General features: G+C 39.0%; 1 protein-coding gene across 6 annotated transcripts in view; it reads right to left on the bottom strand.

Moving 5' to 3' along the window:
• sh3bp2 (SH3-domain binding protein 2) overlaps positions 1-15,389 on the bottom strand; it is a 29,523-nt gene extending 14,134 nt beyond the window's left edge. For 2 of the 6 annotated variants that reach the window (XM_005921676.3, XM_005921678.3), the window contains exon 1: positions 3,371-4,448. In XM_005921676.3, the coding sequence (XP_005921738.1) occupies positions 3,371-3,474 (104 nt within the window). In that variant the 5' untranslated portion in view covers positions 3,475-4,448. Of the gene's footprint in view, positions 1-558; positions 1,085-3,370; positions 4,449-15,001 lie in introns of those variants that run through there. The other 4 variants (XM_042220590.1, XM_042220591.1, XM_005921680.3 and 1 more) reach the window with 4 other exon arrangements.
• Between the last annotated feature and the right edge of the window lie 357 nt (positions 15,390-15,746).

Genomic DNA, 15,746 nt, shown 5'->3' with positions numbered 1-15,746 from the left:
TGATGCACACAAACACACAGTCTAAGTCTTCAGTTGGAAAGATTCAAAGTGTAAAAATCCTACAGTAGCCGTTTGTAACAAATTACAAACTGTAATTTAGCAAAAAAAGAAAAAGCGGTGAAGAGAAAGGTACACCGGATGAAAGGAAGGAAGAGAGATAGGATTGAGATTCTGCCGTCTGACTGCATGCCCACCCTCCCCCCACAACGCAGGGGTCGAAAAATGAGAACTCATTTCCCGTAAATGTCTCCTCGTTCTCTCTCTTTCTAACGCAAACCTTGCTGAGGAAATACCGAGGTCCCAGCTGATGACCGTCATGGAAGCTTATCTCCACTGACAAATAAAGTGGATTTTTCTCTGAGGAATCAAATCACCAAAGCTAACAGACTTGGTTTAATTTACCGTATAAAATTCTTTTTTAAAAGCAAACATGGGCCATTGGCAAAGTATCGATCGCCTGTTTTTAGAGGTGAAAGCAATAGATACAGCTAGCCCAGTTTTTGTAACGAATTCAGGCTATTTTTTGGATGCAAATACTCAGGAAATACAAGTACTTACATTACACTTTGCATGCTTCGTTCTTCCTCTGTCCCCTCAGTGTGCAACAACAACATTCCTGCTTTGACTTTGGTTTTTGAAGAAAGTTGGCATGAAAGTTTCATTTTAAAGCCTCACACCTACGTGCTTTCAGCCTCACCTCTGTGTGTCTGCACCCTCCTGTTTCTCTTCATCTCTTATGCATTCTCTTAGAGTTTACAGTCTCACAAACACACTAGGTGTGATTTATAACTGATGACTTGTGTTTGTTATGACTGAGAACTTTTACAGTAGCTCAGCCCTGTTACTGGTTGCTCCTGCATAATGTTATGTAAATCAGTCCTCTCTCGACAAAGTATTCCCAACTGTCTATGTTGTATTTTTGTTATATACTAAATTTTATGATAACGATACCACCATTTCTAGCTGTGTTTTCATACTCTTGGACTCAAGTAGCTTTGCATCCCATATGGAAAAGATATATATAAATCTTATAAAGTTTTTATCTGTCTAGTATGAAACTTGTATGAAAAGCATACAAGAGTGAAAACAGATATAAGATCCCTTGAAAAATTATATAATGAAACTTGTATGTTTTGTATACTTACTAAAAAAATATATGAAAGTAATGAGAAAGTGGCCACTTTCATGAGTAAATCATGTAAGTTTTTACTATTTCTTTTCCATATGGGATAATTCACAGTTCATAATAATTCTTAATCATCTTATACTGGAATTTTGGTGAAGTTTTAACCTTTGCGAACAAAAGGTTTAATATCGATCTCTCCTTTTGAATGAGTGCCTCTCATACATGTAATACATTAATAATATATATTGCATCTTGGATTTCTAATTATGTTAGGATATTTATTGGTTATTTAAGTTAATTATTTAAGAGGAAGTTTTGTCTTAATGTCATTATGCTTGCATAATGTCGACAAAGAGTCGCAAATCTTGAATTCCTAATCCCGATAGAGCACTGAAGCAAGTTATACTTATTATAGCACAGATTATTTTTTTGTTTTTTTGCACCACCACCTGTGTTTGGAAACCAAATCAAGCTCTGCTGGTAACCTTAAATTAAAACATGTTCCCTTCAAAATCATTTCTGTTGGTCTCACAGATGCTTTCTGTCTGTCCTGAATGAGAACATGTGTTTTGGAAACGCTGTGTACTTGTGTACATTGTAGTTAACTTCAGCTGTGGGGTACTGAACTGCTTTTTGTTTCTTATAGTTTTACGATAATGTTGGTTTGTCAAATGTTCCTATGTCCCCCCTGTTACGAATAAAGTTTCCTTTGGTGTTGGAGCCACAGCTATGGTGGCCGCAGAGCGAGAACAGTTTCATTTCCTGCGAAGCTCGTGTTAGAAGGCTGGAGATATGGTGGGCGCAGATGTCCGTGTCCTGAGGTTGTAGTTTTAGTCAGGATGGTTACTTTCACAAAAAAAACTACTCAGCTAGCCTCAGGAGAAACCTCCCTTTTGAGAAAAATGCACCCAGGTTGCATGTTAAAAATGCTAAGTTGAGAGTGACACACCTGTCTCACTATTGCCATAACCAGGTGCATCAAAACACATGTGTTTTTGAGGTTTTGTGAATTTTAAAACACCAAAAACAGATGACTGCATTTTTTGCTTGTTTTGCAATGTTCAACCTCTAGACATCTCAGATGCAAAAATAACTGCTCAGGTCTCCAAGAAGTGAAATTATGAAAATGAAGAACTTGCTCTCCCCAATCTCCTTACAAAACTTACTAACAGAGAAGCAGGTAAAATGCTTTCATACATTAATATATCACTCTTCAAATAATGCCACTCACTGTGGACCTTTCATCTTGAATTAGCATCTATCTGTCAAAAATGTGACTCAGTTTTTTGGAACTTGGAAGTGTTTCTTTTTTCTTGCTGTTTACATCCTGGACACATATCCACAGCTTCAGTGGGTAAAGTCTGTCATTCACCTTGTGAAATATACCTACTAAAGCTCAGCGCGTGAATAAGACATGACCTAATGTGCCGTGTACTGTCATGGTATTTTGTAACTTGGTTACATCATATCTAGTCTCACTGCTCCTGAGTGCAAACATACGCTCTCTCACATCTTTTCTTTTTGCTTTACTGGAAAAAATATTACATCAGTGCTATTTTTTTTATTCCTGATCGTTTTATTTATTAATTAAAACATCTTGTTTGTCCAGTATTTACTTGATACTCTTGCCATGCTGTTTTTTTTTTGACTGCATGGGGACAAGGAGTGCTAAAAGTGCAATATGTACTACTTTCACTCCCTCATAAATATCGCTCGAAATAAGCCAAGTTAATGTCCGTTTTATTGAAAAGTTGTAAAATTCATCTGTTTCAAATGCAGTGTGAGAAATGTAGATGTTCGCTTTTGACTTTCCGACTTCTAAACAAGATTTTAACTTTTCTCAGTACTTTAGTCTGAAATGTTGCACTTCACTTAGGAAATCTTAAATTTGCTGTTTACACATTTCAGGCAGCAGAGAACGCAAGTTCAAATTCCATTAGTTAGATTATTGTGACAACCAGATCAAACAGCAGCCAGTGAAGATGGTACAAACCTCACTCTTACTTGCGTGGTTTTGCACACCTGAGACCACCGATGATACTCAAGATCATTCAAAAGAACCACTAAATACCAGATATCTGCCACTTGATAAACACAAAAACCAACTAATGAGATAGTCACTACCTCAAACGAGTCTCAGAGCTGATCACCAAACTCAGGCTGGTGAGGACGTGTTCAGTGAAAAAATAAAGATACCAGAAAAGCTGTGTCAGACCCAGCAGTGAGGATAATGTCTGAACTTACATGATGTCCCTTTGTTCCCGAATACACATCCTGGTGCTTGGTTTGGAGCTCCGTGCAAACGACTTCTTCTTCTTTACCGAAGGAGCAGACATGTCGGCGGACATGACAGCGGCAGTACAGGATAATATACCACCATAATTTTCAACCCACGTGGAGAGACGGATATACGGTTGAATGGACTCAAAGTAGAAAGAATCGAGTCAGATTCAAAATCATAAGAGTTGTTATGGGTGGAAGCATGAAAACAGAATGCAGATGAATGGAACTGGAGAAAGGTGTTAACGAAGAAAGAAAAAACAAAAAATAATGAAAGAAATGGATAGATGAGCAGAGAGAACAATCAGCTGTGTCGATTAGGAAGTCTGTTGATGATCTGAACCCCTGATACTCCACCAAGCGTTTCCTGAGGGGGGCTCCTCCTTCAGCTCTGGCACCTCATTGGCTGACTACTTTCAGCATGTTCCTTCCTGCTTCCTCAAAGACAGCATGCGATAGGCTGCCGCTTGTAGCCCACACTTCTGCAAACACATAGCTCACACACTTGGACACCCAGCTCCTGTGAAAGAAGCCTGGGGACTTTCCGTCGCACAGGACTGGAACAATTCAGAGGTCAAGCACATGGACGCAGACACACGAATGCATCTGAAAACACACACTGAAACAGAGCCGTTCCTCTGTGAGGTTACAGGTGATACTTTCTAGTGTGTAGTAATTCTAAGAGACCCTAACTTCCTTTTGACTCTTAAAACCGACCTGTGGGCACTTTATAAAAGACTAAGAAGGCCTAAATAAAACAGATAAGCTTAGGCAGAAAGCTTGAAGAACGAGTGTTCTATGAGTGTTGCAGTGCATAAATTTGTCACTGATAATGTCTTTCAACTCAGTTTTAATGATGTCTATTAGACTGGAATCCAGTCTAATAGACGTTTTTTTAAAAAGTGAAGGAGGGCATAAATTTTGATCTTTAAAAATACGGGTCAACAACAACAAAAAGGTTATTCTCTGTGAATTGACTATGTGCACGTTAGCATATGCTACTTCCGGTGCGGAAACTCCTGTGGGGAGCTTTGTTTCCGGTGTCCTATTCGCGCCCTGTTTACGCTCCAAAACAAGTTAAGCAAATGAATGAATCAAGCGGCAATTTACATTTCTATAGATGTCTTGGGCATTTACCCAATATATCTGTAAATGATGTTCATCGACTTGTCAATATTTTTTCCCCGCGCCTCAGGGCAAAAGAGATTCAAATGTTATATTTCTCAGCTGTCCCTCGTTTATCGCAGGTGTTATGTTCTAGAAATAACCAGCGATAGGTGAAATCAAGTAGCCAATTTTATTTTTTGACGAAGCAAAACATTTGGTGGACATCGTGGACATACAGTACTGCACTTCAGAGTCACACTGCTAGCGATCGATGCAGCGATTCTGTACTGTACAGGAGAGACGTCACGGAGGAGATCGTCTGCAGCGATCAGGATGCAGGACACAATGTGATGTAAAAAGAAAAAAAGCACGCAAACTTGCACTAAAAAATCCGTGAAACAGCGAGGTGAAAGGTGAACCACGTTATAGCGAGGGACCACTGTAATTTTGAAGGTAAGTCACAACATACCCTTCGTACATACTAATGTATAGAAACCCTTACCAGCAATCATTCATTTTTTGTGTGGCTTTTTTTCACGGTTTGTTAACATGCTGTGTAGGTGTGTACTTGACTAGCTGATCTCGACATAACGGGGAAACATCTGGTTTGACTATTCTTCACCTGTAGTTTGAATGCTGAACATTTGCCTGTTTAAATCATAAGACCAGTCACTATACAGAGATGTGCTTCTGAATGTGGACGATGTGGCTTCTGCTGCAGTGATGCAGTTCTGCTTGTGTTGAGTGATGTAAACAACTGATCGATCTAAACTCTTTAGATGTCAAAATTGATCATTAGATTGTTTATGACACAACAGCGGTGAGTGTTCCCACCTTCTACTCTTTGTAACTTAACGCGATCTTTCCGTTTTCGAGTTTTGGACATGATTGTGGAGTATATCTTTGCAGTAGCGATTGACCGCAAAGTAAAGCTACCGGAAATGCACAACCCCACATCCGGTCTCAAACCAGGAAGTTAGCATTTTCTCGTGCACAGGGTCTATTAGACTGGGCAACAAGCTACCAGAACTGTTTCTTTATTTTACACAGGTATTTCTCCAAGAGTCGTGCTGACAGATCGTTTTTTCTATTTACTGTTGAGTATATATCCATAGTGTTGCAATTGCACTGCAAAATGAGTCTGACATCCCTGATCTAGACCCCAAAATATTAGACAGAGACAATAAACCAGTCAATCAGACATGGCTTAGAATACATCAGCAAAAACTTGGTGATGGTGGGGACGAGATTGCCACTAGAAGCCAATGCGCTACAACCGACTGGGAAGTGAGGGAAAAGATGAGCGGAAAGAGAAGCACAGAGAAACTGACAATGAAACACAAAATACTGGTGAGAGTGAGAAAAGAGATCTTTGGAGGAAAAAGGCTCAGTGCATCATGGGAAGTCCCCCGAGCAGCCGGAGCTTGTAGCACTGAAGCTACAGGGTGGTTCAGGGTCAGTTGACCCAGCCCTAACTTTTAGTTTGAAGCTTAAAACTAGAGCAGGCATCTCTATCCTAAACCCAGACTTTCTCAGTCTCACTAAACATTTGCTTCCTCAATACGTTCTCGTGCTTATTGTGTTCACAAATTTTAAAGACGAACATAAAAACAATAGTCTATATTTTAGTTTAGTTTGAATTTTCTTTATTTTTTTACAAGGCTGGGTTGAGCCTTGTATTTTAGTTCACTAAAATAACTTTTATATCATAGGCTACAGAAGTCTGGAAAGTTCACCTCTTTTTAAATCCACAAACCTCACCAGACGACAGCTCTCTGACTTCTTTCCCCCCCCCCCAACATACTACCGTGAACACACAGGAAGCACCATGATGTCTAAAACCACCATACTCCTCCTGTACACTACTTGGAAGTGAGTTCATATTGCAAAAAGAACTGAACTATTTAAGTCATTCCTCTAAAAAATGACTAGCCCTGTATCAGTTTCTCTTTAAACATTTTTCCTTTACGTCTCGTATCAGTTGTACATTTCCTAGTTTTGTATTAGCATTTGTGTTTCCACTATCAGCTTTTCCCTCCTCTTCTGTCCCCTTTTCTGTCATTACTTCAAGCTGCCACAAGTCACTTACAAGTATATTAGGCTGGGCTCAATCAAGGGTTCAGTGAGTTGTTCTGTAATATATCTGAATACAAAAATGTGAGAAAATAAAAACCCACTAGAGTGTGTCATATCACTTGGGTGAGGTTTGTTGGGTGTTGATTCAGGACCAAACATGAGCCTGTGTACTCTGAAGCATGTTAGTGTATTTGTTACCCACTGCAATTCACACTGGCACAGGAGATTCGCATTATTGATGTGCAGCCGACAAATCTGCAGTAACTGTGTCTGACGCTATCATGTCAGTATGGATCAAACTTTCTGAGGAACGCTTCCAGCAAAGGGAACTCCAACCCTTTACTACTTTGGTATACCTAATAAAGTGTCCTGCAAGTGAATGTATCAGGTTGCACTTTGTGATTAGGTTAGGATGCTCCTTACATGTATCATGGCCATATCTGCCCATCATAGCAGCTGCATCAGTTGCAAATCGAACACGTAGCAAGCAGCTTGTTAGCACGATGTCAAAGTGAGAAGCCCCAGAGCAAGACTGCAAATCAACGAGTTAAAGAAGAGGTCACACTATGTTGGGGAATTTTTGTCTTTTTTTTATGAGGATGCTATAAAATATGATCTTAATCTGTTCCTCTACCAGACACTGAAATAGGTTTGCTATCAAAGCTGTCATACACCCTAAAAAGAGGAAGCTAAAAATAATGCCACTCCTTGTGTAATGTCTGTACTATTGTCAAGTTCCCATCCCAAAAAGGGGCGGCTAAGGTTACGCGGTCATCATATCAGTTAGTCTGAAGTCTCAGATGATCAACTGTTTATGCACACAGATGATGAGGCCATCTGCTGACAGAAAAACAAACAAAAAAAACCACTCCTTTTCACACAAGTTGGATCACAGCTAGTAAAACAATTTGCATGTTTTTATATTTTATATATATATATATGCTTCAGAACTACCTTTTTCACTGTAAGTCTAATCCAGAGACAGTTGTTAGTACATGTAAATAAGCAAGAAATTGTTTATGTATACCCAGATCATCTAAAGTGTGAACATATTTGGTACAAAACAGCTTTCATGTTGCTGCTGAAGTTTAACCAAGGGGACTGTACTGTACAGTCGTGTGCTGGTTGGCAGCTTTGAGGTGTGATGTCTGCACCACTTCTTTGAACGTAACGTTAGAAAAGGCCTTCTTTGAAATGGACACTTAAGGTGCTACTTAATGCTGAAAGTGCCATTTCAGGTGTAAAAACATGTATTTCCTTGTATTTGTGTAATCTGCATAGCTCTCCTCCTCAATGAACAGAGTGGACAAATTGCAGTGACAGTGCTGTTGCTTTATAGTGAAAAACAAAATATTAAACTTGAAACAAAAGGACGAATTACACTGAATATGAAAGTATGTACACCAAACCTCTTAATCTTTGAATTCAGGTGTTTTCAGTCTCATTGCCACAGCAATCCAGCATCTAGCCATTCAGTCGGCCTATACAAACATTAGTGACAGGCCATGTAAAATTACAGAGCAGGGCCTCTTAAGTGTGTAAATGTCACCAACGCTCTGCTGACCCAGTAACTGCTTTGAGCTTTAAGCCTCCCTGAGATTAAAATCAGCACAAAAACTGTGCACTGGGACCTTTATGGTCTGGGTTTCAATGGCTGAGCACTCTTGTATCACGTGATATTAACATTTCGATGTCAATATCACAAATAACATCTGAAATTTTTTGTTATTGTTCCTTTTTTTTTCTTCTGGCAATGTATCTCAAGCAGTGAAAATCAAATATCTGCTGATGTTGGTTTCCAACCTTGTTACCATGTTTGTCTAGAAAAAAAATACACAGTGTATATCAATAAAGATTTTCAACTCAAAGAGGATCAGCAAGATCTGATGTATGATGTAAGTGTTCCTTATTTTGTTCCTTCCTCATATGTCAATAAAGCCTCAGCTAATTTAGTTTGTAGCTCTGGTTAAGTGCAGCTGCTATTTTCAGATCTCTTCCTAAAAGTTCTTTTCATACCACTTATGCTGACCGTGCTGTAATTTTGCCGCAGACCGCAATTCATGTTTTATACTGACACCAACTTTTTATACATTAAGGGTGCAGATTTCAGGAGTTTTCAGTTAAAGAGGCCACAGTTAGAAGGCTGCATGCCAGGGGATTTGGTTTTTACCCTAAAAGGGGGAACACTGTGAAACACGGACTACTGATGTAGTGCCCCAAAGCATCTGAGGAAGAACATTCAGAAGAAATACTCTGATGTGGTGCATACCAGCATGCTCAAAATGCCTCATCACCAGTTCTTCCACTTTATTTAAATAAAAATCAAGTCAAAATATTGAGCGCTGACCTGCCAGTTGTTTCCCTTTTCCAGGAAGTTAGCTAAGCATTAAATTTAGGCATTAAATTTGCTATAAGCAATTTATGACCAGTGCCTTTAAAAGCCCTATGCACATCTTTATAGGAAGATACTGGTTTAACTAGAATACGAGCAATAAATAAAAATGAAGATGGAAAAAGTGACAGGATTTTTTTGCTGCATTAGTTTCAGACCTTCACTGATGTACCAAGCATGCAGGTTAACCACACAACCTGCAGCAGCATGTAACAGCTGACCAAACTCACTGTACGGTATGAGCCAAACAGAATGACTTGCAAGGCTGTAGCAGTACTGTTGCTCACTGTGAAAGGCATGTGGTGACATTTTATATTCGTGCAAGTGGGGACTGCTGGTCCCTGTTGCACTGAGTCTGAAACCACGAGGGCTTTGCTTGACAGCAAAAAACACAACTGAAATGGGTCAAAGCAAAACTCACAAAGGAAAACAACCAATGAAACTTGAGGATGGCTGCTGCTTTTACTGTATTTGAGTCAGACAATGACTAGTGACCTATACTTGATACCAGTGTAAAGTACTGATGATGTCACCAGTGGTTCAGAAAGGTGATTAGAACCAGTTCTTGTCATGCTGGCGCTGCACGACACTTCTCAGCCAAAACTACAAAAAAGGAATCCTCTGCTAACCTGGTTAGCCAGTTACCTATTCCTAACCTTATTCTGCCTTATCTAGTATATATGGAAAGGATATGTAAGCCCATTTACTGTGCTGCGTAAATTTAACTGTAAAGGGAAAGCTAAAAGAAAATATATCTGTTATATTCTTAAATAATATGTTAACTGTCAAGCGACCAAGTGGTTTCGCAACTGGTGTTTCTCTATTGGTGTTTACCATACATATATGTTTCCTCATCTATGACAGATATTCCAACATGATCTATGGTTTACAAATATGGTTTTCAAGATTTCTGGAACTTGAGCTATTTCCATCATCATTTTGGGGCCTTAAGTGTGACTCAGGGATCCTAGAGCTGTAAGTCATGGGTCACTGTGCTAAATTCCAATACACCGAATAATAATTGGAAAATTACAATAAAATCAAAGTCTATAATGTTTAAAATATACATATATTTACATTCAACAATTATATTAGCCACGCTAATGCGCCAACCCCTGTGAAAAAAAGAATAAATAAAATTCTTTAAGAGAAATAGACTGAACTATGTCATGTTAAAAAACTCAGTGGAAAATGGATGTAGTGTTGCATTGTAGATAATGATGGACATATAATGAAAAACATCTTCTGACTGTAAAAGTACTGCACTGTCGCTTGAGTTTGACTATAGAGACAACAGCGGTGGTTAAACTACGCGTACCATAGTGCATTGCCCTTTATCACAGATATCACACATTTACAAAGCTCTGCTGCTAAAGCTCAAACTCCCTCTCATTCATATCTTGTAACTACAGTTTATGACCCAGTAGATCCAGTTAATCACAGAAGGAGGAGCTAAAGGTGACAGACTGACTGACTTGGTCTGCAAAACCTATGATGAAATATGTATGTTCAGTGCCAGTATACCACTGCTGCAGAAACAGCCCTGAAGAGCAAAAAAGATGGACAAAAATCTGATCCTTTTTGAAGGTTATGCAGCAGATTAACTGTAGCACTAAACAAATGAATCGATAGAAACATTCTTGTTAGAAAGAATCTTAAGAAAATATTCTATTATTTTAAGTCACATATGGCTAGACTGTGGTTTTACATGACTCCACATAAAACAGCACTTCAAACACTGTCATTCAAAGCATAAAGACATTTTATAACATTTTCTAACCCAGACTATTCTATAAAAACTCAGAAAAGACTTAAAAACTGAACCACGCTTTGCTTTAACCCCACTGTGGCACTACCACCCGCACAGTTAGCATGGCTTCAAACAGACATGGGAGTAAACAGTAAACTGACTTAATATTAACAGGAGAGTAAATGATGGATCAAACATGCAGCTTTAGTTACATCTCAGTAGGACTGGGAAATATGAGTCATTGCAGAAACGCTTATGAGGATGTTTTCTGTTCTGTAAGGGAAATGGCTACAGAATATTAATAATATGATTCTGGGCTAAAGCACTTCTGTCTTACTGTAATTTGTGTAAGCAGATGCTACACATTAGCACGTAGAGTTTTTATTTTTGGTACAGGCTGCATAAAGGCTGCACAAAGTTCAATCAAGAGTCTGTGTCAAATTACTTCACACGGCTACGTGCATGTTCCTGTATTTTAAGTTAGAACAAGTAAAACTTCACCAACATTTGTATTTATTATCAGTTTGAACAGGTTTTGGTGGAAAGCACGGAAACAGTCTGTTCGGACCGAAGAAGATGGATTGCTTTTACATGCAGTGCATGCATGTAATAAGAATATTTTCTTCTTCCTGCTCCTTTTCACACATGGTTGTAGTGCTTTATTGATAGAAAGTGTGGTTGGTTTGTTTGATCTGTTGTACCAAGTGTGAAATAAATAAATAAATGAAATTAAATGCATGGCAGCATGTTAAAATACTCTACTGGAGGCTAAAGTTAGCTGCTAGGTTAGTGATTTTTGAGGCTAAATGCCGAGACGTAATCATGAGCAATATGACAATACAATATAGTATGTCAGCACCAAAAAAGGAAGTGTTTCGGGGCTGTTATTGAACTGTATGTCATTCAAGATTTAGCACTGTTCAGAGCCACACGAGTTCAATTATTACAGAAAGTGTATCAATGTGCCTCTGTGGAACTATGGAACTAATCGAGCCTCTATGTTGCTTGTTTTCATAAGAAATTATGTCTTTAGCAAGGCTACAGAAAGGAATGTCTTTATCATAGCACCTATAAATGAAAAATATAAAGCAGTTGTTGAGCTAACTAGCTATCTTTCATACAGTTGGTATGAATACATTAAAAAGTCTTTATACTACAAGTATTTCTGGACTTTTGATCTCTAAATACTATAAGAATCATGGCTCTTGGGGGCTATTAGAACAGCGTAGTCAACAGTCTGAGGCACAAATCTTAAAATACTTTGTTCCTCTATTTGTTAACTATGACTGCTCCGAGTTAAACAACACAATACACAAAATATAATTCATATTTTTTTTTTTTTAATGTAACTTCTGCCTTGAAAATTTCAGATCTTCAACTGTTGTCAAAGAACCAGATACTTTGTAACTGATCTAAGCTCCAAAAGTGACCTTGTTTATGGGATAAATAGAGACATCCCACCTTCACAATTATGACCTACAGACATATGAAACCAACCTTGAAACAAAAACTTCAGTCATTAGTCAGTGAATTGTTAATTTGGGCAACAGAAAATTGTACAATTTAAAAGAAATACCACGGTAGAAATTCTCTGCAAGATGTGAAGCCTCACACTTTGCTGCATGCTTGTATGTGTATAGAAACTCACCACCTTCACAATTTTGACCTATAGACTAAATTTAAGTATAGTGAGAATACATGCATGCATTTACCTTGAATTTCTGGTGTTGCGTTGATGTTTATTTATGTAGCTCTATTCAGAAATACATAGAGCCAAAAAGACCAAGCAGCAGTTAGGGTTAGGGTTAAAACACTGACTCATTGAAAAGTTATCTTGAAGAGGAAAGGGAACAACAGTAGAGTTTGACATTTAGAGGAAGAAATACAAAAAAAAACAAAACTCCCCCATCAAAGATAGGCTAAGCAACAAACGTGATCTTGACCTTGAATGGAAGTTGGGTGAAGCCTTATTAGGTTATCACCGAGTGTAAATCCCATTTTCCATTAGTACCTATTCGGATCGGCTCATCATCTCTGTGGTTTTCTGTTAGGTCATAGTATCTGGTACCAAGTACTTTTTTAGTGCCTACTCTGCCAGGGATCCAAGCGATCCAAGGCATCAACAGACTGCATGCCATGATTGGCTGGTCAGTGGCATCACTTGATGAGTCATCAGTGCATCTCCTTCCCAAAAATCAAAATCACCATTTTTGAAACGCAGCAATGAGGGAAATGGCAACAAAAAACAAGTCAGTGATCCCTGAGTCTGGCAATAAGCCACAGACCAAGAAGAAGGTATAATCGTTACCTCGCCGTCCACCTTTGTTGTGCCATTCATGCTGCATACTAATTACGTCATGAGATGCTAGGCCGCATTGCTGTAACGACCTCATGCGCATTAGGTGGCCCTCAACTGTAACAGAAAACAAGTCGAGGGGAGTTGTACCGCCTCCTGTCGCGTTGAACAAAGCTGAGTAGGTACCAATGGAAAAGGACTTAAGTTTAATTAATTTCTGACCAATGTTTTAGGAGGAAACACTGATTACATTTTGCAACCTTGTGGATGGACAGACAACAGACGCATTGCCAGGGACTGAGCTCATAATGTCTATGGCTGGATGAGCTAAAAATGAATCACAAACAGTAGATACAGTGGAATTTCGGCTTTTTTGAACACTTAGTTTCACTTCACTATAAGAATTTCTTTGAATATTTTAACTTCTTTGTGTCAGAGGCTTTGCTAAAAGACAAACCATAGCCCAAATATGAACATGTGTAGCCCATAAAAAACAGCTGTTCCATATATTTTTGATACTGGCACCTAGTGACAGCAGACAACAACAAAGCTCTTAACAGCATCGACAGACAGTATAAAAGATTAATGTAGCTTTGAAATGAAGCCATTGTGGAAGTGCCATTCTTTTTAATCACCAGCTTTTGCAGCCACACGCGTGGTTGCAAAAAGACTTTGTCCCTATAGAAGTCAATGCAAAATCGACCCTTAGGTTTGACCTCTGGAAGCACTTTCCGTTTTTAGCCTCAGTTGTAGTAGTTAACACATTTGCCTAACACACCAAAGATCCACAGTTTAAGGCACAAGAAGTGCCACACAAGAGGCAAACACAGTTTCAAGGGGTCAAAAGGCAGTGTACTCCTAGCGCTACTTCCAAGGCTGGATAAAAAGGAGGGTTGCACCAAAGAAAATACAGTGAGCCCTTAGAAAATACAGGAGGGGAGATGAAAGTATCTACCTACATAACCAGTAAAATATACTGTTTATTTTATAAATGATAACTTTTACAAAAGAAGGAATATTCAGAGTATGCTGTCTAATGACTAATGATTGACAAGCTGTTAGCCAATGAGCATGCAATTTCAACTTCTGATCCGCCCCTCACTGGTCATATCACCGGCAAAACACCAAGATAGCCACAATGGAAGCTATCAAAAACTGGACCTCAGACCTCAATGGGTCATGTCACAGTAGCTACGTCCATCTTTTATCCTGTCTGTGGTACTTCCTTTGGACTACCAACACACTATGACATCAGGACCTTAACGTGGGGTGGGACTTTGGTGCCTAGCCCTAACCAAAGCACAGGTGAAACAGAAAGGAAACAGCGGCTGAATACAAACCTAAAAATAGTACCTAGTAAGGCCTAAATTCCTGTGACCTTGTCAAAGTCAGACTTAGTTATTCCACTGCTATAGGCTATCAGTGATGAATTCCTGCTTATGAAGTGGTGTCAGGTGTTTGGAAGGATTGACTAATATGATTTTTTCTGCCGCTGGTCAAATATGGTGGTCAAAAATATCTCCTCTCTCTGTGTAAGTGTATAGTACCAGGATTGTCTGGGTTATATGGAGGCTATCGGCACTGAGACCAACCTTGAAACAAAAATTTCAGTCATTAGTCATTAAATTGTTAATCTGAGCAACAGAAAATTGTCCAACAATTTAAAAGACATGCCAAGGTAGAAATTCTCTGTAAGCCTCATGTGAAGCCTCACAGTTCACTGCATGCTTTATGTGTATAGATCTTTTCTCTCTGGTTCGGTGATTGAATCCTTCAAAACCAAATTACAAACACATATAAGAACTCACAAACTAGTGAAAGCTATCTGAGCACTTGCATGTGGGATGCTATCTCATTCTGATTCAAGAGATCTGATAGCCTCGCAGCCTTCCCTTAGCATATACCTTGAATAGCCAAAACATCCCATACTGCACACATTTTGGATAAACTGTTGAAATATTTCATGAAACTTACCCATGGATTGCCGCGTCAGCTGTGTAGCTCCTTCGTCTGTCTCTGTGTCATCAGTGTGGTTTGAGTCTTGCAGAGCTCCACTTCAGCCCAGTTCACTTCCTGGCCTGCCTTTTTTAAAGCTGCTGTACAAAGTGTCATAACACCCTCCCTTAAACCACAAGATGCAGCACTCATTCAACACAGACAAGCAGACATACAAGGCCAGCATTAAAAAAAACAACCAGAGCGGGTATACTTACCAGCAGAAACTACTGAACCCTGCTCCTTTCCACGATTATGGTGTGACCATGATTAACTCTTCTTTGGACTTAAAAGTTTGAGTTGTTTGAATCTTTACAAACAGCTAACTACGTCCTTACACTAGTGTAGACATACTCGTGTATCAACTTTCATTGGTTGTATGACTGCTGCATGAACTACACAACTAACTTCCCCTTTACAGCGCAGATGGACCACTCCTTCCTCTGGTCACTAATTATGTCACAAACAAACACCAACCTGCAGCCTGCTGCTGTGCATATAGCTTTCAGTGTGCTAACTAAAAAATTCAATTTGGAGTTTTCAGGAGCCTAAAATCCACAGAGTGTTTATCATATATCATATCTTAGGATCATGTTAGGATCATGTTGAAGCTGTGTAATTATTCTTATCCTGCTATTATAAATCTGCTACACAGCCTCTGGACAACATGTAAAAAAGATGATTCATAGGCCAATGTGACATCATTCATGTGTGTGTGGCCTTT

This window comes from Haplochromis burtoni, unplaced genomic scaffold (genome assembly GCF_018398535.1).
Source record: "Haplochromis burtoni strain Fernald_Lab_line unplaced genomic scaffold, NCSU_Asbu1 Contig_51, whole genome shotgun sequence".
In the NCBI taxonomy this organism is placed as follows: Eukaryota; Metazoa; Chordata; class Actinopteri; order Cichliformes; family Cichlidae; genus Haplochromis; species Haplochromis burtoni.
Note: the sequence above shows the minus strand (reverse complement) of the source record. Positions and strands in the feature narration are given on the sequence as shown.